The 24,061-nt window shown below is 33.0% G+C and overlaps 1 protein-coding gene across 1 annotated transcript in view; it reads right to left on the bottom strand.

Annotated features, from left to right (window-relative positions):
• LOC117692893 (uncharacterized) overlaps nucleotides 1–4,927 on the bottom strand; it is a 41,532-nt gene extending 36,605 nt beyond the window's left edge. Inside the window, exons 1-6 of the mRNA XM_066078531.1 lie at nucleotides 4,784–4,927; nucleotides 4,561–4,658; nucleotides 3,251–3,430; nucleotides 1,319–1,420; nucleotides 1,134–1,188; nucleotides 902–1,029 (exon numbers count right to left, since the gene is read on the bottom strand). Of these exons, the coding sequence (XP_065934603.1) occupies nucleotides 902–1,029; nucleotides 1,134–1,188; nucleotides 1,319–1,420; nucleotides 3,251–3,430; nucleotides 4,561–4,624 (529 nt within the window). The 5' untranslated portion in view covers nucleotides 4,625–4,658; nucleotides 4,784–4,927. The remainder of the gene's footprint in view (nucleotides 1–901; nucleotides 1,030–1,133; nucleotides 1,189–1,318; nucleotides 1,421–3,250; nucleotides 3,431–4,560; nucleotides 4,659–4,783) is intronic.
• Nucleotides 4,928–24,061: the final 19,134 nt, after the last annotated feature.

The raw sequence follows: 24,061 nt of genomic DNA on the forward strand, positions 1-24,061 counted from the left end.
TCGAAATATCAAACAGTCGTGAAATACAATACATTTCTAAATGATGGAAAGGTATTGAAGAATATCAAAGCATATAATTTTACGATAGGTTGCTAAGTTTTATTTAATTTGATTTTTTTCGTTCTTTAGAAAAAGACAAATACTATTCAAGGTTTATGACACCGTTGAAGACAACGACACAAATGGCAGACAATTTAATTAGGATAGCCCTAATGAGCATTTAGCTAAGGCAATCTAAATATCCATACAAATAAAGACATAAGTACGAAATGTCCGTTACTGCTTACACTTATGATATATCTTCAAGCGTGAGAAGATGTCCATAAACTATAAATGATATTTACCTGATCAGATTTTATTGTATATTACTTAAAAGTTTACTTTAATTTTCAATACACTACTTCAAAATTTGAGAGAAAGAATATGGTGGACACGGTTTTGCGGATTAAAACAGTTTTAGTTTTTTTCGGATTACACAAGGGGTGTTCCTAGTGAATCGAATGTCGCAACCCACCAGTGAAGGGTTTCGATGACTACTGTGGAATCATTAGATTTCGTGGTGGCTTAATTTTCGTGGAATTCGTGGTTACCTCTCATCCACGAAATGACATCCTCCACGAATTGTTAATTAGGGTAACAAAGTCATATTTCCTTTTGTAGATACATGAGGATACACGAAATTACGTCCACATGAACCTGTAAAATTTAAGCCATCCACGAACATTGGCCTCTACGAAATTTAATGATTCCACAATATTCACTATGGGCAGATAGCACGGAAACTATTTCCAGGTTGGATAGCAAAGCATGTTTATTAGTTGTAATATAGAAAATATTCGCTGAGGTACATTGTATTATAGAGAGTAATACCATTGAAAAATCTCTGATCAAAATTATTTACCTTGCTGTTTGTGTTTATTACACAGACCAGACTTGAAATAAATCACTAGAAATACTGCAACTACAACCACCAGGAAAACAACCACACCTATAACGTATGTTGAGGCATTGGAATCATCGATATCATCGCTATAACAGAATAATTCAAGCGTTATAGAAAATTTTACAGTGTGTCAGATCTAACAAAAATATACTTGAAAAGGGCGATTATTGTGTCAAATTTAAAAATGTACCTCAGTTCAGAATCCTTAATCATTGGACTGTCAGTATTTCCAAAGCAGACGCGATCTACAAATATTTGTGTAATTTTAATAATAAAATACAGGTGCATGCATATATTTTCGCTATATTTCAATGCAGCAATTTATAAAATATCTATACCAGGAGATACCAGTACTAGATGTTTGATTTGGCTTACATTTGTATACTTCATCACTTCTGTAAGATGAGTTGGGACAAGCCGTGCCATTACAGGGCGCCCAGTGTAGATATCCCTCATCGGTAAAAAAAGGACAATGCCCTATAAATTCACAATGTACAAATGTATCAATCGATACACTCACTGCAATATATATATATATATATATATATATATATATATATATATATATATATATATATATTTATATATATATATATTAGCAACACGTATTCTGGAAATTTATCATATGATTTTTTAAAATTATATTTCAAACAGAATTTTTCTTCGTCAATACAAGAGCGTATTTTTATTATTTTTAATGCAAGAAAATCAATTAATCGTTATACGTGTACATTTGTATGTCCAGAAAATCAACGTTATTGTTGAAAATAATTAAATAGTAATATTTAAACGAGAATAGTTTTAATCTCTGTACAATGATATTTATATTAATATTTCTTGAGCTGTGAGTCTTGTGAAAAAAATGTAAACACAATGTATATTTACAGCTTTGTTACTTTTTTTCTCATAATTTCTCCCCTCGTATCAAACTCAACAAAACTCGGATTTTTTTTACAGCATCCCATTATTAAGCTTCACAGTAATGTTTATAATTAATCCTCCATACCATAACAGAAAACACAAAGGAAGTAGAGACGGAATGACTGGCAGAAAAAACGGAAAGAGAACTATTCAGGCTAAAGTTTCCATTGATTTCACCTGGCTTGTCTGAATACTATTGTTCTCATGCACTCATTTGAGAAAAAAAATAAAATTCAAGATTTCTCCTTATTGTACAGGAATTATCGTAAAGGTATACATGTATTACTTTATATACACTTTACAAAAAATACACCACTATGAATCCGAATCATAAAGGTCACCTGTTGCAATGCAGATTAAACATCATTTGAACTACATGTTATATGTATTTATAGGATTTATGTAATCAAATGTTCTTTGTGCATACAGAGCGTATGGTAAGTTGCTCTAGCATATGCTGGACACATGTTTTGGTGAAGAGATCCTTCTTTACGTCTTGTTCGAACGAAGCCAACTATATTTAACCTGCTCAGGCACTGGCCAACAAGAGCCCAAGACAGAGTTAGACTGTCCTTTCTGACATATGTTGTTTCTTAAATAAAATCAGCAATATGACTATTAAAAAAAATTGATTAATTTAGGTTGCATCTAAAGTATAGAAAAAGACCACCTTGACAAATGAGGGAACATGAAAATCCCATATCGAATACGTTTTGTTATAGAGGAAAATTTGGTTTATGTGATGTCTTATATGCCAGACTTTGTGGGCAGACAGAATATCATTGCCTGAATATATCAAGAAGGCTGCATGGTTCTAAGCTAGTTTTAAGCTATTACAGCATATAATTTTCCATACAAACCAATTATCTTAGAAAGTTACGAATTTTCGTCAATATACACCATCAGAATCGGTCTCTCATTTCAAAGTTTAAAATATTCAAAGTTAATAAAAATAATTGGTTTATGGGAACACATACACCCCCTCAAACCAATGCATCATGGAAACAAAAGTTAAACAAACTTCAGAATATTAGTGAACAAAATGTACATAGGTTTATTTTTGATCTGCCAATACATTATGACCTTTATTAATTATTTATATCAATGTCGACGTCGTAACACAAAAATACCCGCCTCGACTTCATGGTTTAATTTTAATAAGTGGCGAAATAACACGGTACTCTTTTATGCCGTCTGTTTTGTATACGAATTTTGTGCATAATTTTTAATTGACCGAGAAAACTTCTGCGATGTCTATTATCCTAGACATACTTAGCATGACCATCGTTTAAAAGCGGACATAAAATTTGTTATGAAATCGGACCTACAAGAACCTTTAATAATTTGTGACTGATGACCCTTTTCAATTCAATTTTAATACGATACCGTTTAAAATCAAGGTCTTCTCTATGCAACTTTCCTTTACGGAGACTCCGTCCTCAGCTAAAAAACAGTGATATGAATCCGATCCCTGACAAAACATTTTATCAGCTGCCTCCTTCCATTCCGACTCATTGAATGGGCATCTACCATTGTTTCTAGTTGGCTTCGCTGTCACGTATGCATCTGATTAATGCAAGTTAGAACCATTTTAACAAGAGCTTAGACTGTGGGTAGTTAAGTCAAACAGTGATGTGACGTAGACTTGTCTATTTCCTTGCTAACCACTCAACCATGGCTCTTTCAAATCAACAAGATTTGTCTGGCTTTTGAGCTACAATGAAGCGCATAGAAGTGGTAAAATTTTTCGTTCGAATGGAATGTTCTAAACTTTGTATCGAACGTCAACTGTTACATAAGACACGAGGAAAACAGTATTCGTCACAATGCTTTCGGAACCGCCACTCTTCTGTACAGCACAAGCAGGAATTTCATACACGTGCATTATACACAAAAACACACATAAACACTTTTTTCTTTCCAACTATGTTCAGAAACAGTTATATCATTCAAAATAAAGAGTCAAGAATATTTTAGTAACAAATTTATTTGTGTTTTGAACTTCCTGTTACATGTACTGTATTGCAAATAAAGAAAAGTTTTTTTTTCACAACATATATGCACAAGTTTCAGTTTTTCGTTTTAGAGGGGTAAGCTACGTTCTTCGTCTTCTTCTGCATTTTTTGCTGTGTTCGCAGCATGGTGAGGAGACTGAGGATATGCACGGAGCACGGAAAACATATATGGAGAAAAATCGGGATTCAGCTTACGTCCACGTTTCCAGGGTCCGCAGCCCTGCTTGTGTTGTTTAGAAGATGAGCGGTTCCGAAAGCATTGTTACGAATACTGTTTTCCTCGTTATAAAAGAAATGGGCGTGTCTTATGTAACAATTGATGTTCGATACAAAGTGTAGGACATTCCATTCAAACGAAAACTTTTACCACTTCAATGCACTTCATTGTAAGACTATGCAATCGATGCATATTTCGATTGAAACCGCGTCATTTTTAACTTGTTTTGACGCAAGGAATAGAAAAATACGCCTTCTGAAAGTCCAAGGTCTTGTTAAAATGGTTCTAATAATGAAATGAAAGAGAATAGGAAAACATATGAATATAAAAGTCATATACACTGTGTATAGTATATATTTTTTATAATACTCACGTTTTTATAAAGGAAGCCATTTTATGGACATAACTAAATAACATGTTATGTTTTGTCTCCCGTACATTTTCACTGCATAAATTATACTAACCTTTTAGATATAATAAAATAAAGGTCTCCAGTAAAATGAGTTTTAAATTCTTAGAAAATAGCATTGTTTTTTCCTCGGTTTGTAACTTCCTGATCAATCTGAAAAGAAAAAAAACGAAAACGAAAGTTAAAACTAGTCTTTCTTTGTTTATCTAAATTATCATGGATGGAAAAAACTGTTTTGATAAAGTTAACCTGGTAAAACTATTAGAAATGAAATTTACCTTTTAAAACAATCGAATTATTCCAAAATTATTAATACAACAATTCAGCATTTTTTTTGCTTTATATGATATGACATGTCGCAAACGGAAACAATGTTATTTAAATATACTTGGAAAACCCGGCAACCTACCGAAACCGAAACTGTACGGTCAACAGATAGGTACAAAATTCAATTAAATTGACGTAAATTTGAATTGTGGACTTACAGCCTGATCAGTATTTCAATACACCTCGAAATGATTTATTATATATTTGATAATATCTAGTTATATATTGTGTGTTCATTGATATGCTTTTATTATCCGATGAGTTGAAATGGCGTTTATATTTGCGATTTTCTATTTAAATAATAAGGCTTGATTTATATAAAGCCTTTGTGTCAGCCCCTAAATGACATAAATTAATATTTTAACAACATCGATGATGCAATGTTGTGTTATTCGGTTATATGACCTTGTGCAATACAATTTAGTACGTCTGTTTGGAAAAACATGCAAGTATATTTAAGCACCGAATGCTTATTTTTGGATGTCGACGGTCCTATAACACACCCAAGCTGTGCAGACAAATTTGATACCGCGCGTTAGCTGATATGTACGTTCATATTGGTGTTAATTTTTATGAAGTCCCTCTGTATCGTCGCTTAAAAGCCATTATATACACTCTTAGTCAGGGATATGAAACATGCATGGTACAGCTATATTAACATGTAATTTAGTTCGCATCCGCAACTAAAAATATATCGCTAGAAACTTTGACGAAAAACATCCTTTTTATGAACGAATAAATATACTTTAACGATTATTTTTCATAAGAACGTATCAAATTGGTTATATATGTAAGTTAATCATACAATAAGAAATATATTAAAAACGCGCGATGATGTTTATATTTGTGCTCATGCGCATATTCAGTGTTTTCATAAGAAATTGAACGTCGCAGATTTCTAATGTAAACATAAATGATAAGGGGAAATATACACTGAATGTAGATGTAGCTGTTTTAATATAAAGTATCACTGAAATATCTCTTGAAAAAAATGTTTTAATTTCTAACAATTTTTTTCTTCTTAGAGCTTAATTGCTTAAATGAAAATACAGAAGATCTTTAATGCTCGTTAGTTTGAATTTACTTAAACAGGAAACCATTGACTTTTGTTAATGTTTTACAAAACATATACTATTGGTTTGAATTAAAATATTGATTAATGATGCTTACTGATGGTGAAATAAAAGTTTTGAAAGACATTATCTCAGTAATTGTTGGTCTAAAACCCCCTTTTTGTGCATTGTACCCGGGCATTCGGTCATTTGAAGTCTAGAGAATTTGATAAAAGTAAATTACATGTATCTTATTTCAGTACTGACACAGGGTGAAGCTAAGACTTTTTCAGTTAACAGTTTACATTCCATTCGACTAAATGACAGAGCTTCATTCAGTGTGAATCTTAAAAGGGCAATATGTATATTTAATTTTACAAGATGATTATCTGTCCCAATGGTCACATGAGTATATATTAGCCAACCTACCATTTAAATGTATTTTTAAGATTCTAGGTACAATAATATAAGATATAGAGTACATGTATTCAATTTTTCGCGAGTTCTTAATTTTGTAGTCCTGTCGAATGGTATCAAATTTCGACAATATGAATTTGCGAGTGCTGAACTTTTGGAACAAATCCATACGGTATCAATCTTGAAAAAAGATTTAAGAATTCGTCAAAACATCTTACACAAATATTGTTTTCCCGCGTCTTTAATATGATGATGCTGGTTCACAAAATTAGAAAAAAACAACATCTGATTTTTCTACTTGTACTTAAGACATGCATTGGAATATTTTGTGTTCGATGGGACCTGCTATATTTAATGTATAATCCTTAGAGGGGAAAGAATGTTGGTAACCATTTCCGATTTTTAAACATTTGTTTTTACAAAAAAAGTGCCCAAGAGATCAGTGAAGCCCAGTGATTAATGTATATATAAATCTGACTGCTGATACATTTGCTGGAATACTGAAAAGAAAAATCCATGCATTGTGAACAAATAGGAAATGAATTTACTTAGCATACATGTAAAGAAAAACACAGGTAGTGCATTAATGGATTGTACTATCTATACATTTAAATTAAGACTTTTGCCAATAAACTAAAACATGCCTGCACCAGCGTAATTGCCTACACCTTTGGTATTTCAACACGTGTTATAAGATTTCCGTAAGCTATAGTAGAATTTTACCTGATAAGTAATTATTGTAATTATTATTATAAACCTACTTTCATTTTCGATAAACCAGCTCGAAATAGCAAAAATGTGAGTAAGATGGCGGACTCGCTTTGGAGGATCCAAGTCAGGGGTAATTTGCATCAAAATATATGCTAGCAATGACTGAAGTAATATTGAATGATAACCTACATGTATACAGTGAATATATTTATTAGGAACTTACCAGGATTAAACATAGAAGTTAAGATTTGACAAACGTTGAATAAATGAAATAAGGTAATTAGTTTCTTGAGTGAGCGATTTTAGTTTTGATGGATAAAGCAGCTAGCGTAGCACGACTGAAGAATATAACGAATTAAATCAATTCACGAATAGGTTTATTCATGACACATGTATACAAGTCCACATCATGCTCTCACGCACGCACACACCATCAGCATGGCTATTTTCCCGTGCTCAATCCCCGGATGATACTCTCAAACAATACACACAAAGAACCATAACTCTTACTCAAATCATACTCATACATTCATACACAAACAGTTACTTCCCTTAGATCATATAAATATACTACAATACCCCCCTTTGCAAGATTTAACTATTATACTGAAAAACATATTAATGTTAATACTGTCCAATATTTCTGAGAACATTCACAATTTTTTTTTTTACATTTAGTAATGAGTCACAGTTCACAGTTCATTATAAAGAGTTTACAAAATTTACAAAGATAGTCACAGTTCACAGTCCATGATACAAATAATTTCACACGGAAACACACGGACACGGCTCACATTTTAAAGTCCTTAAAACGTTGCGGAACTGTCTTTACACGGGTTGACCTTCTCAAGACTGGCTCTGTTGGTTTTCTTGCGATAGGTTCCCTCACAGAAGGCTGTCCTTCATCACATGTAACCAAGAACGCAGTTAACGTTTGACCACTTCGTCGTGGCGAAGAGTGTAGGACGGGTTCATCATGCATCGCGAGCAGATATTCATACCTTTGATGGGACATCTTTGGTTAATACAAAACATTTCATAAATAAAATGGGAAAATTTAATGCGGTTTTAGTTTTGATCAAAAGAATTTATTTCCAGAACGGGGTGCCAAGGAAGGCGGTTTGACTAATTTACACAATGGCGGAAACTGTAGGGCGGGATACTTTGGATATATATGACAACTTTGGTTCAAAAATGCAAATTAATATGCATATATACACTAGCGGTTTTTTTTATATTCTAATTTTATACATTTTAATTCCACGTTAGATTGGTAGTAAACTTTATACATTAATTTGTACACAAAGAATATATTGTGTTATTAAACAGGGAAGTTACAAGGGGGGGGGGGGGGTATCACCCTCCCCAATTTTTTTTTTCAAAACAGTCGTTTACCTGAACTTCATGACATCTGGGACAGGGATAACATTCTTAGTAAAATTTGACCTAAATAACCAAATTTAGACAAATGACGTCCTAAATACTCACTCACTGGTTTAAAAAATTCATTGTAATCATTCTCCACCTTAAGTATCAAGGATATGTTCATACAGGTACATGTATATACATATATCACCCAATTCAGTATAAATTTGTCAGTCTTTTCTAAATATCCAGCAATGCAGTTTGTATTTTTTTTTTATTTTTATCTCAACTATAAAGAATAGGTTAAAATCAAAGTACTGACGCACTAAAGGGAATTGATTTTATCGATTATTATCAATTTTAAAATCAACGATACGTTATTTTGCATGACAAGTAGTTTCTAATCTGTATTTGAATCACGCACATTTTTAAAATATGAATTCTCGAACTTTTCGGACAAGAATTTCGGGAAAACCCCATATGAATGATGTTGTGTAATATCTAAAGGTAGAATCAATTCCAGCAAACTATGTATCAGTAATCGAAATATTTCTAGAAATTATACACGTGTCTGGATCCAAGCAATATTGAACTTCTCGTTCAATCAGACGCTCGGCTGTCTCCGTTAATCTCCGACTAGCAAGAGAGACTCTCTGCTTGTGGGATATTTACGGAGACAGCCGAGCGTCTGGTTGAACGAGACTATATTGAACTCTGGCGTAGGAGGAATACATTAGACTTAAAAAAATATCTAAATTATTCGTACTATTTAAAATCTTATTAGTTTCAAACCATTTATAAATACGTTTCCTTGAAAATCAATGGTTCAGCATGCATTACACCAAATTTATCTGTTATTTTCAAGATCTAATCTTATCAGCAGCGCTGATTTGTGCTTAGGTCCAAACACTGTTTCACTTTTGGTTTGCCAGAGTAACTGCATAGAAGAGTTAATTAAAATCAACTCCCAAAAACGATAAAGTCATTAAAACACTAGCTAGACTAAGTATAACCAATCACTTAAGAAAGGAGGGTGACTGGTCACATTTGAACCCAAGGAGAGTGTAACTAAAATGGGCTTTTTATGTATGTCACACCATTGAACCCAGGTTTTTTTTTCATACTACACCGTTAAAATCAGTCAGATGTGGAGAAATCTCAATATTCCAAAAGTTGATTTTGCCAGAAAGGGTTATTGTATGACCTACATGTAACTTTATTTTGAAAATTATGCGGGGGGGGGGGGGGGGACTCGCGCCGAGTGCGCGCTCCTTGAACCCGCCACTGATAAATATATAATTGTGTATTAGTGTTCAATGTGCCTTTTTACATAATGTTTTTTTAACAATCTATTTCTAGACACGTCAATTTTTCATCGATGCACTTTCGGGCATTTGACATGTTTTTCTTTTATTTCCTTCCTATACCTCCAGTTTTGAACACAATTTTCCAAAAATGCTGTTTGAGCGGACCGGAAGTGACGGACGATCGTAGTTTTACCTGATCGGCCCTAGAAATTCAAAAATCTATCATTCTTGAAACTTTCAATTTTCTATCTTTAATCGTTTTTGCGAAAAAGGGAGGACAAGATCACTTTTTACAAAAAGAAAAACGAATAAAACGGCCGACCGGAAGTGACGTCATCAACAAAAATGTACATGATTAAAGACCTTGATATTTTGTATTATTCGTGAAATTTTCATAAAAATCCATTGTACCATATTTGAGATATTTGAGTTTTAAGAAAAATGTTAAGAAAAAAAAGAATAATAATAGTGAAAAATAGAGAAAAAGAAACCTAACAAAAACAATAGGGTCTTCCGTTGGAAACGGAAGACCCTAATAAAAATAAAAACTAGATGCTGTCATTAGACAGTAGTACCCACATCAAGTATGTGCCCCTAAATAACACCGTTTTGCACCAGTTTAATTAAAAATGAAGGCCACGTGCAAGTTCCGGTAATATAAATAAAAATCATAATTTTCATAACTGAAGGATGATATCCCTTCCCATATGATAATACACATGAGCAGCACTTTATGTGCAATTTCGGGTTGAACTGTTTGCATGTGAATTTTAAGTTAATCAATAATCTTAACATTTCATGTCATAGAAAGTATAACGGTCTATATAATTATTACAAACAAAATTAAATTATGCTCCCCTGGCGCTTACTGGCTTTAGATTTGCTTCTGTGTGCCTACATGTATATCATCGTGTGCACAGATTTATAGAAGGGGTGGGAGTGAGGGGTCCAGACCCCCCCCCCCCCCCCTTAAAAGTTCATTTATATCAATAGTAAAACTACAAAAATACATATATTATATTTATACTTTATTTTTTATTTCAATAGGAAGTATACATCAGAATATGCTGGTGTCCTGCACCACCTTAAAGCTGTTATTTACCATATAAAATAGTGTAAGGGGTTTTGAAGAATAGGTCATAAAATACATGCATGTTACAAATAAATGATCTTGGTCTGCAGATCTTATTAGCGGGTACTAGTTTTACCCAGCTCTTCGGTTAGATGGGTTTCATGTGGTGTATACATACATGTATGTGTTTTCCATATGCAGAAAATGATTAGATAACATGCATACACATTTCTTTTGTGATGATCAGCTAAAGAGATTAATATTGTGCTCTAACTGGATTATCATGATGTTGACCAATAGGTAAGCATAATACATGTATAGTAGCATAATATTATGAGACAACGGTATGTACATAATAAGTATTACTTTAACTTTCTAAATAATTGATCTCCCTTTGCCAGCATACTGTATCATCATCTTTTGATATTTAATTAGGTTTCTCATCGTTACCTGTCCTATCGCATTTGTAAAGTTTCTGTCATTTTAATTGAAAAAGTTATTTTTTCCTTTGTCAGACTTACACTATTGAGTTGACCCCATATTGACCCTGTAACAATTTTGTATTAAATGTGTGTATTACATGTACTAATTAAGTGTAGAGACTTATTATTTTTATATGAGTTATAATAGGAAGGAAGGGGTCTTTCTTTCTTAATGTATTATAATGCACCAAATACAACGTAGGCCATAACCCTATGGGATTGTTTTGACCCCATGAACAGATGAAACAGGAAAATACAAAATATCTTCTAATGTCATTATAAAGCATGAAATGGTGTAAAGTACATGACCCCCAGATGTTGTCTTTTACTCCCCCCTTGTGAAATAGGAAATGATGATACACTGTATATTTTGATAACTTTTGAGATCCTCATCCCCAAACCATATAATTTATTCTTGCTCTTTGTGTCATTGCGCATCAAATTGTATATAGGTTATGCCCCCTTGGAGACAACCTGACATTCTAGAACTAGAAATAATAAAGTGTTTTATCTTATTGATATGTAGTGTTTGATCAATGTGGGTAATTTCTAGATGACACTACTTTGTTTATGTGACTTTGCAATTGCCCCAAATAGGCTAATACATATGCATATAAGGCATAGAACATTTTGTTTATAAATAGGCACGGTAAAAAATACAAAAGATTTGAATAACCCCGCCTTAAATGGGTCACGTGACATCCATCTCGGTCTATCAACAACAATGGCGACGACGAGAAAGAGGGGTAGACCGTAAAGGTTAACAGATTTGGCAAGGAAAGAGAAAAAGAGACAGACTGACAATGAACAGGAACAAAGGGAAGATCGTCATCGGAGACCATGTAGATCGATTAACTATGAATTAAAGCCGAATTAAACTTAAGTTTCCATCACGAGGTTGTAGGGGTTTTGCTATAAAAAAAAAAGTCGTGCTCCATGTGTTCCGTGTCTTTAATTTATAAACCACAAGTGGATTTTCGTTTAGAGGCATTTTTGAATAAACAATAAAAAAACACTCTTCGTATGTATTCTTAAGGTGGTATGGGACACTTCCATGTTGTGACGTATTGTTTATCGAAATACACAATAACATTAAGTGCAGTTATATAAGTAGTTTCTTTCCCAATATTGTCATCTAACAGCGTAGCGCAGTGAGTTAGAGGGTTTACTACAAATCTGTAAGTCATGAGTTCGAATCCCACTGTGGGTTTTACAATTTTTACCTTTCAAAATATTTTTAAAAGCTATTGTTTGGTTGGATATTGTAAAATTTGAAAATTCTAAACCGGTGAAAGTATTTCAATTATAATCTACTTTAATCCACATTAATATCGACAGATGTCCCATACCACCTTAATTTAATACATTTACATGTATCTTAGTACAACTATTTTTGGGAGTTGATTTTAATCAACTCTCCTATGCAGTTACTTTTGCAAACCGAAAGTGAAGCAGTGTTTGGACCTAAGCACAAATCATCACCACTGACAAGACTTAGTTCTTGATAATAATAGAAAAATTCAAAGTAATGTATGCTGAAGCATTGTTTTTCAAGGAAACTTATCAATAAACACTTTGAAAATGGTCAGATTTTATATAATACGAACAACGAAGATATTTATATAATCTCATGTATTCCTTCGCCAGAGTTTAATAGAGCCTTGTTCAGCCAAACGCACGGCTGTCTCCGTAAATCTCCGACAAGCAGAAAGGCCTTCTTGCTTGTCGGAGATTAATGGAGACATCCGAGCGTCTGGTTGAACGAGATTAGAGTTTGATATCAAAAGTGCCTGGATCCATACAATATTTAGAATTGCTTCGATTATTTATATACATAGTTTGAAATCTATCTTTAAATATTACACAACATGATTCATATGGGGTTTCTCGAAATTCTTGTCAGAAAAGTCTAAAATTCGTATAATTAAAAAGTGCGTAATTCAAATACAGACCAGAAACTAATTGCCATGCAAGATAAGTTGATTTTAAAATTAATGATAATCCATGAAATCTACTCCCATCAGTACTACAGTACTTTGATTCTACATGCACCTTTTTTTTCGATGAAAAAATTTAGGAAATGTAATTGTTTTTGTTTGATTGGACCTGCTATTCTTTACAGGGGAGGGAATTACTATAATGTTAACCATTTACGATATTTTTTTTTTTTACAACAAAGTGTCAAATGAATCTGTCATGCAATTTATATATGTACAGATAGACTGCTTAAACGTTTGCTTGAATACTGAAAGAGGAATTCTGCCGTTCAGCCGGTTTGTATGAAATTGCGATGATTAAAATTTGCGAGTGCTTCTTTACTGTATCTAAATCTAAAAGAAAAAAAACAAAACAAATTAAACCAGAATATAAAATCCTTACGAAGATTTTCCTGCGTTTAATTAGGAATCTGCGGTTTTTTAAAAGGCATCTATTATGATTCCCTTAAATATTTGATAAAAACATTGGCACAAACACAAATATGACAGTGTTCACTACATTTTTGGGAGTTGATTTTAATCAACTCTCCAATGCAGTTACTCAGACAAACCGAAAGTGAAACAGTGTTTGGACCTCAGCACAAATCAGCGCTGCTGACAAGCCTTAGTTCTTAAAAATAATTGATGAATTCGATGTAATGTATGCTAAAGCATTGTTTTTCAAGGTAACGTATTTATAAATACCTTGAAAATAGTCAGATTTTAAAATGTACGAACAATTCAAAAAATTTTTGTAGTCGTATGTATTCCTACGGCAGAGTTCAATATAGTCTCGTTCAACTCGACGCTCGGCTGTTAATCCAGTCATTCTATGGTTATACCTCAAACTAATTGCAACAGAAATGTTTTTTGTGGAATTCGTGAGAAATATAACGTATTAAAAAAATATCAAAAATCGAGAAAAATCGAAATAGGGGAAAGTCGTCAATTTTGGCCCCCCCCCCCAAAAAAAATCTAGATTTTACTTCAAATATTAGTCTTTCTAGCCAAAATATGACCAAACCTCAAACTAATTGCAACAGAATGTTCTTCTAGTTTTCCAAGCTGGTTTAGGTGAACTGTTGAACATTAAAAAAAATCGAGAATGTTTGGATGAAGGGAAATTGTTAATTTTGGATGAAAACCTTGGATTTTGATGAAAAATCGCCGAAAACTGGAAATTTGCCGTGACTAAAAAACAAAAATAGCAACGGACTAAATTTTTAAGAAAGTCAATAGATCTTATTACAGTTATGATTTATTTCAACGTTGATGAACTGCAAAGTTCAGGAAATTGAAAATTTTGGGTGAAAACTTTGGATTTTGATGAAAAATCGCCGAAAACTGGGAATTTGTTGTAACTAAAAAAAGAAAATAGCAACGTACATAATTTTTAATCAAGTCAATAGATCTTATAACAATGATGAAAAAAATTAAACTATGATGATTTTTGAAGTATATAAAGTGATAATGTTGAGTGAAAATGTTAGTTTTTTTTTATAAAAACTGGGAATTTATGTTTTCTTAATAAAAATTAAATTATATCATGAGTCTTCAAATTAATTTTATATATATGTTAAGTGTTTAGATAATAATAGAAAAATTCAAAGTAATGTATGCTGAAGCATTGTTTTTCAAGGAAACTTATCAATAAACACTTTGAAAATGGTCAGATTTTATATAATACGAACAACGAAGATATTTATATAATCTCATGTATTCCTTCGCCAGAGTTTAATAGAGCCTTGTTCAGCCAAACGCACGGCTGTCTCCGTAAATCTCCGACAAGCAGAAAGGCTTTCTTGCTTGTCGGAGATTAATGGAGACATCCGAGCGTCTGGTTGAACGAGATTAGAGTTTGATATCAAAAGTGCCTGGATCCATACAATATTTAGAATTGCTTCGATTATTTATATACATAGTTTGAAATCTATCTTTAAATATTACACAACATGATTCATATGGGGTTTCTCGAAATTCTTGTCAGAAAAGTCTAAAATTCGTATAATTAAAAAGTGCGTAATTCAAATACAGACCAGAAACTAATTGCCATGCAAGATAAGTTGATTTTAAAATTAATGATAATCCATGAAATCTACTCCCATCAGTACTACAGTACTTTGATTCTACATGCACCTTTTTTTTCGATGAAAAAATTTAGGAAATGTAATTGTTTTTGTTTGATTGGACCTGCTATTCTTTACAGGGGAGGGAATTACTATAATGTTAACCATTTACGATATTTTTTTTTTTTACAACAAAGTGTCAAATGAATCTGTCATGCAATTTATATATGTACAGATAGACTGCTTAAACGTTTGCTTGAATACTGAAAGAGGAATTCTGCCGTTCAGCCGGTTTGTATGAAATTGCGATGATTAAAATTTGCGAGTGCTTCTTTACTGTATCTAAATCTAAAAGAAAAAAAACAAAACAAATTAAACCAGAATATAAAATCCTTACGAAGATTTTCCTGCGTTTAATTAGGAATCTGCGGTTTTTTAAAAGGCATCTATTATGATTCCCTTAAATATTTGATAAAAACATTGGCACAAACACAAATATGACAGTGTTCACTACATTTTTGGGAGTTGATTTTAATCAACTCTCCAATGCAGTTACTCAGACAAACCGAAAGTGAAACAGTGTTTGGACCTCAGCACAAATCAGCGCTGCTGACAAGCCTTAGTTCTTAAAAATAATTGATGAATTCGATGTAATGTATGCTAAAGCATTGTTTTTCAAGGTAACGTATTTATAAATACCTTGAAAATAGTCAGATTTTAAAATGTACGAACAATTCAAAAAATTTTTGTAGTCGTATGTATTCCTACGGCAGAGTTCAATATAGTCTCGTTCAACTCGACGCTCGGCTGTTAATCCAGTCATTCTATGGTTATACCTCAAACTAATTGCAACAGAAATGTTTTTTGTGGAATTCGTGAGAAATATAACGTATTAAAAAAATATCAAAAATCGAGAAAAATCGAAATAAGGGAAAGTCGTCAATTTTGGCCCCCCCCCCCCCAAAAAAAATCTAGATTTTACTTCAAATATTAGTCTTTCTAGCCAAAATATGACCAAACCTCAAACTAATTGCAACAGAATGTTCTTCTAGTTTTCCAAGCTGGTTTAGGTGAACTGTTGAACATTAAAAAAAATCGAGAATGTTTGGATGAAGGGAAATTGTTAATTTTGGATGAAAACCTTGGATTTTGATGAAAAATCGCCGAAAACTGGAAATTTGCCGTGACTAAAAAACAAAAATAGCAACGGACTAAATTTTTAAGAAAGTCAATAGATCTTATTACAGTTATGATTTATTTCAACGTTGATGAACTGCAAAGTTCAGGAAATTGAAAATTTTGGGTGAAAACTTTGGATTTTGATGAAAAATCGCCGAAAACTGGGAATTTGTTGTAACTAAAAAAAGAAAATAGCAACGTACATAATTTTTAATCAAGTCAATAGATCTTATAACAATGATGAAAAAAATTAAACTATGATGATTTTTGAAGTATATAAAGTGATAATGTTGAGTGAAAATGTTAGTTTTTTTTATAAAAACTGGGAATTTATGTTTTCTTAATAAAAATTAAATTATATCATGAGTCTTCAAATTAATTTTATATATATGTTAAGTGTTTAGATGGATCAAATAATGACCAATTCGTAAATTCAATAGATCTTATAACAACAATAACAAGAGGCCCATGGGCCACATCGCTCACCTGAACAGCAGTTCCTTGTAACATTACATTTCGTAGCATATGCTTTTTCTATTTTAAACATTGAACCCCTTTCTGGGGACCCAGTTATGGTCCGAGGTTTATGGTTGGCTTTAACAACATAAATAGTAACATAGGAATTAAAATGTGTAGCACTGCGGTGGGACCGCACGTACACAACCTGAAAAAAAAGAGAAGAGTTCCACTTCAAGAGGAATAACTCTCAGACTATACAGAACATCAAGAAAGATAACTCTTGGTTCCACTACATTAGAGTTTACACAATTTGAGGATCCTTGCAAAGTAATCTCACAAACTGTAGCATTATAGTTCTCGAGAAAAACTTTTTAAAAACATTTTCAATATATTTTTCTATGTTAAACTTTGAACCCCTCTTGGGGCTACAGTATTAGTCCAGTGCTAAAGTTTTAATTATTTGGAATCTACATTATTTAAGGATGCTTGCATAGTTATCTCACAAGCTGAAGCATTATAGTTCCCTAGAAAAAGATTTTTCAACATTTTCCCTCTATATTTCTATGCTAATTTAAACTTTGAACACCTCTTGGGGCCCCAGTATTAGATTGAGGTCACGGCTTTTTTAATTTCGAATCTACACTATTTGAGGGTGCTTACGTAGTTATCTGACAAATTGATGCATTGTAGTTCTCGAAAAGAAGATTTTTAAACATTTTCCATATATACCGGTACTTCTACATTTAACTTTAAACCCATCTTGGGTCCCTAGTATTAGTCCAAGGGTCACTATTTTAAAACTGTCGAACCTTCATTATCCAAGGTTGTATGCATGATAGTAATCTCACAAATTGAAGCATTGTAGTTCTCGAGAAGAAGATTTTTTAACATGTTACCTTTATATTTCTATAATAAACTTTGACCCCATCTTGGGGCCCCAGTATTGGTCTGGGGTCACGATTTTACCAATTAGGAATCTACATAAGCGAAGGATGCATGCATAAAAATTCCACAAACTAAAACATTGTAGTTCTTGAGAAGAAAATTTTGAAACTTTTCCTTTATGTTTTTTAAAATGTTTAAATTTTGAACCCCTCTTGGTGCCCATCAATTGTCCGGGAGTTACAATTTTTTGAATCTACATTATTTAAGGATGTACATGTATGCATAGTAATATCCAAAACAGTTGCACTATAGTTCTTGAGAAGAAGATTTTAAAACATTTTCCTATATATGTTAAAATCTAAACCCCTACTGGGGCCCCAATTTTTGTTCGGGGGTCACGATTTTTACAATCTTCACTATATATACAACCTTTTGTGTATGTATTGGCATTTTTGGTGAAGTGGTTCTTGAGAAGAAAATTTTTAAACATTTTTCATATGTAGTTCTATGTTAAACTTTGAACCCCGCCTGGGGCCCCAGTTTTGGTCTGAGGGTCACGATTTTTACAATTTAGAATCTTCATTATACATTCAAGCTTTTGTGTAAATATTGGCATTTCTGGAGCAGTGGTTCTTGAGAAAAAGATTTTTTAAACATTTTCCTATGTATTTCTATGTTAAACTTTGAACCCCGCCTGGGGCCCCAGTTTTGGTCCAAGGGTCACGATTTTTACAATTTAGAATCTTCACAATATATACAAGCTTTTGTGTAAATATTGGCATTTCTGGTGCAGTGGTTCTTGAGAAGAAGATTTTTTAAACATTTTCCTATGTATTTCTATGTTAAACTTTGAACCCCGCCTGGGGCCCCAGTTTTGGTCCGAGGGTCACGATTTTTACAATTTAGAATCTTCACTATATATACAAGTTTTTTGTGTAAATATTGGCATTTCTGGTGCAGTGGTTCTTGAGAAGAAGATTTTTTAAACATTTTCCTATGTATTTCTATGTTAAACTTTGAACCCCGCCTGGGGCCCCAGTTTTGGTCTGAGGGTCACAATTTTTACAATTTAGAATCTTCACTATATATACAAGTTTTTGTGTAAATATTGGCATTTCTGGTGCAGTGGTTCTTGAGAAGAAGATTTTTTAAACATTTTCCATATGTAGTTCTATGTTAAACTTTGAACCCCGCCTGGGGCCCCAGTTTTGGTCCGAGGGTCACGATTTTAACAATTTAGAATCTTCACTATATATACAAGCTTTTGTGTAAATATTGGCATTTCTGGTGCAGTGGTTCTTGAGAAGAAGATTTTTTAAACATTTTCCTATGTATTTCTATGTTAAACTTTGAACCCCGCCTGGGGCCCCAGTTTTGGTCTGAGGGTCACAATTTTTACAATTTAGAATCTTCACTATATATACAAGCTTTTGTGTAAATATTGGCATTTCTGGTGCAGTGGTTCTTGAGAAGAAGATTTTTAAAGACATGCACCCTATACTTACTGTTTCGCAATTATCTCCCTTTTGAAAAGGGCTGTGCCCTTTATTTTAACAATTTATAATCCCCTTTCCATAAGGATGCTTTGTACAAATTTGGTTAAATTTGGCCCAGTGGTTTTTGAGAAGAAGTTGAAACTGTGAAAAGTTTACAGACGGACGGACGGACAGACAGACAGACAGACAGACAGACAGACAGACGGACGGACGGACGGACGGACGACGGACAACGGGTGATCAGAAAAGCTCACTTGAACCTTCGGTTCAGGTGAGCTAAAAAACGATTGACCGGTATGATACTTTTTCTTTAAACCAAAATATTTACTTTATATGATAACAAAACCATGGAATTGTTTTACCGAAACCCCTTAATTATGCTTATTATGTTTTTGTGTATTATACATAAATCTTTAGAAGTTGATTGTCACTTAATCGTCCATGTCAACTGTTTTGCTCGAATTTGTACAACCAGTTCCTTTACATTCGCCACAAGCTACTGAACATTCAAGTCCGTTTTTTCTACAAGTACATCTTTTAGTGTCACAGTTTGTCTTACAATTGCATCGATAATGTTCAGCAATTTAGAGGGAGCTGCGTCCATTGTACACTTAAGGTGGCTCTATACACCCACAGTTTATTCCAATTTTCAATAGAAGACCACAAAACATATACTTATCAAATATTAAAATGACGATAGGGATACTATAGGTATTTTAAAATAATTTTTTAATGTTTTTTCGTGTTTTTGTAAAATATTTTTTAAAAAGACAGCTATCAACAAATTGAAAGAAATTACTTTGTCATATGATGGATATTTCCTTCGGACACATAAAAAAAATATAACACTTCTTAACATTCAAAAATGTTATTATTGCATTTTTTTTTTAGTATTTCCCAAAAACATATTTTTTCATATTTTCTTACTCTGTTGACAAATCATCTGAAAAAGTTGCTTGATGTTATAAGAAAATGTATTTTAATAAATGTGAAATAAAAAATTGAATGAAAACAATTGCAAATAAACACAAAAAATATTTTAAATTTTATTTGGTATGAAAGTTCCTCATGTAAGGGTTATCGTTCCTAAGTCCCAAGGCCTAAACACCTTGGGGACTTTTCATTTCAGACTTGAAGAACATTTCCTAAAAATAATGTTGGAATTATAAATATATGCATATTTCATTATAGACTTTGCCCTGTATAAGTGAATATATTCGCTTTAGTGCAAAACTAAGTCAAAAAAATAAAGGGGAACATTCACTAGGCTAATAGGATTTATGTATCCCAACCTGAGAGAAATTCAAAGCAACCCTGTCATCCCCGTTAGGTGTCGATGTTAATGTGCATTAAAGTATATTATAATTGAAATATTTTCACCTGTTTAGAATTTTCTTTCACGGTATTCAAACAAAAAATACGTTTTAGAAATTTTTGGAAAGTTAAAAATTTTATTGTTCTCAACGGGAATCGAACTCATGACCTACTGGTTAGTAGTGAACCCACTAACCCACTGCGCTACGGTGTAACATATCGATGAAGCTATAGAAACTCTTTAAAAATATTACTTGATTTTATTGTTTATTTCGATAAATATATAATACCACACAACGTGAAGGCGTCACACACCACATTACTTGTAAGTAATGAATTTTCCAATTATCAAATTAAATCTATCCATTTAACAAATTTTTCAAAATAGCGGTTCCCATACAATTCACCTCAGTTTAAATCAGCCAGTACCGGAAATGCATGTTTCCAGATTTACTTTTTTGCGTACTGCGTCATCAAAAAGTGGTGTATAGAGCCACCTTAACTGGAACAAGGTTTCCATTAGCGACTTTCCAACCCCATTCACACGGATTTAGATTGTCCTTGTTCATCCACATTTTCATTTGAAGATAAGCCCTCTGGCTATAAAATGAAGCCGCATTTGATGTTGGCGGCAAAGTATGAATTTAAACGCATGTTTTGTTTGTCAATACTCTTGCAGCAAACTTCCTGTAGCGAAGAATATTCAGTCCTTCATATGGAGCACCATCATATAAAGAGGAAATAATGCTTTCACCAGCAGAAATAACATCATCCTTTGCGTTAGCAATGCATAGTAACTGTGCCTGAGTCTTGAGAAAGTCATGTTCTCCAAATTTCTTTAGGGTCGCTGCCTTACTGACACCGAACATTCTTGAAGTTGTGTCACAACCACTGATAGCATGAATTAAAGGTAACAATGTACATAGCTCCTCATCAAGCAGCAATTTGGTCTTCAAAATATCCCATATTTTAATATGTGTGTTTACTTTTGACACATTGCCGGATTTGAATATCAGCGAATTTGATGTAACGTCCGCATGATGAAGGAGTAGTACCAACAGATCAGTGTCCTCTCCAAGCAAAATAGTTGGTTTCAAATTTCACCGAAAGAAAGTCCGCTTGAAAGTCTTGATGGCGGCCCTCTTCTCCATCGTATACACTGGCAAAGCGGACTTTCTTTCGGTGAAATTTGTCAAAGGTACATCGACAGCGTATAACGGAAATACAGTAAAGCTATAGTTGTATTTGATGGATATGCTTCGGGTCCAGATACTAAAGATGCCATTCACGCGGCGCACCAAAGGAATCATACGCACAAAAGTTTCATTCACAGATAGAACTCCTTTCAAATCTAATAAAGACATGTTTCTAGCAAACATTGAGAATAAGCAAAACTTTATTAATCTCTTGAGTGCAAAGATGGTAGAAAAGGGAATCAAAACAAAACACGCAGATGCCGATGCTGATGTATTGATAGCCCTTACTGCCATCGAATCGGCGAAAACAAAACCAACTGTTTTGCTTGGAGAGGACACTGATCTTTTGGTACTACTCCTTCATCATGCGGACGTTACATCAAATTCGCTGATACTAGTATTCAAATCCGGCAATGTGTCAAAAGTAAACACACATATTAAAATATGGGATATTTTGAAGACCAAATTGCTACTTGGTGAGGAGCTATGTACATTGTTACCTTTAATTCATGCTATCAGTGGTTGTGACACAACTTCAAGAATGTTCGGTGTCAGTAAGGCAGCGACCCTTAAGAAATTTGGAGAACATGACTTTCTCAAGACTCAGGCACAGTTACTATGCATTGCTAACGCAAAGGATGATGTTATTTCTGCTGGTGAAAGCATTATTTCCTCTTTATATGATGGTGCTCCATATGAAGGACTGAATGTTCTTCGCTATAGGAAGTTTGCTGCAAGAGTATTGACAAACAAAACATGCGTTCAAATTCATACTTTGCCGCCAACATCCAATGCGGCTTCATTTCATAGCCAGAGGGCTTATCTTCAAATGAAAATGTGGATGAACAAGGACAATCTAAATCCGTGTGAATGGGGTTGGAAAGTCGCTAATGGAAACCTTGTTCCAGTTAAGTGTACAATGAACGCAGCTCCCTCTAAATTGCTGAACATTATTCGATGCAATTGTAAGACAAACTGTGACACTAAAAGATGTATTTGTAGAAAAAACGGATTTGAATGTTCAGTAGCTTGTGGCGAATGTAAAGGAACTGGTTGTACAAATTCGAGCAAAACAGTTGACATGGACGATTAAGTGACAATCAACTTCTAAAGATTTATGTAGAATACGCAAAACATAATAAGCATAATTAAGGGGTTTCGGTAAAACAATTCCATGGTTTTGTTATCATATAAAGTAAATATTTTGGTTTTAAAAAAAAGTATCATACCGATCAATCGTTTTTTTATTGTTGTTATAAGATCTATTGAATTTACGAATTGGTCATTATTTGATCCATCTAAACACTTAACATATATATAAAATTAATTTGAAGACTCATGATATAATTTAATTTTTATTAAGAAAACATAAATTCCCAGTTTTTATCAAAAATACTAACATTTTCACTCAACATTATCACTTTATATACTTCAAAAATCATCATAGTTTAATTTTTTTCATCATTGTTATAAGATCTATTGACTTGATTAAAAATTATATACGTTGCTATTTTCTTTTTTTAGTTACAACAAATTCCCAGTTTTCGGCGATTTTTCATCAAAATCCAAAGTTTTCACCCAAAATTTTCAATTTCCTGAACTTTGCAGTTCATCAACGTTGAAATAAATCATAACTGTAATAAGATCTATTGACTTTCTTAAAAATTTAGTCCGTTGCTATTTTTGTTTTTTAGTCACGGCAAATTTCCAGTTTTCGGCGATTTTTCATCAAAATCCAAGGTTTTCACCCAAAATTAACAATTTCCCTTCATCCAAACATTCTCGATTTTTGTTATGTTCAACAGCTCACCTAAACCAGCTTGGAAAACTAGAAGAACATTCTGTTGCAATTAGTTTGAGGTTTGGTCATATTTTGGCTAGAATGACTGGACTATGTCTCCGTAAATGCTTGTCGGAGATTTACGGTGTCAGCCGAGCGTTTGGTTAAACGAGACTAGAGTTTAATATAATTGCTTGGATCCATACAATTCTCGAGAAATATTTTGTATTACTGATACATAGTTTGATTGAATTAATTTTACTCTAAATATTATTTAACATGATTCATATGGGGGTTTCTCGACATTCTTGTCGAAAAAGTCCAAAAATTCATATTATAAAAATGTGCGTTATTCAAATACAAATTAGAAACTACATGTACTTGTCATACAAAATAACATATCATTGATTTTAAGATAAACAAACATTGACAAAATCAATTCCCGTAAGTTCTTCAGTACTATGATTTTTAT

Source organism: Magallana gigas, chromosome 3, assembly GCF_963853765.1.
Source record: "Magallana gigas chromosome 3, xbMagGiga1.1, whole genome shotgun sequence".
NCBI lineage: Eukaryota > Metazoa > Mollusca > Bivalvia > Ostreida > Ostreidae > Magallana > Magallana gigas.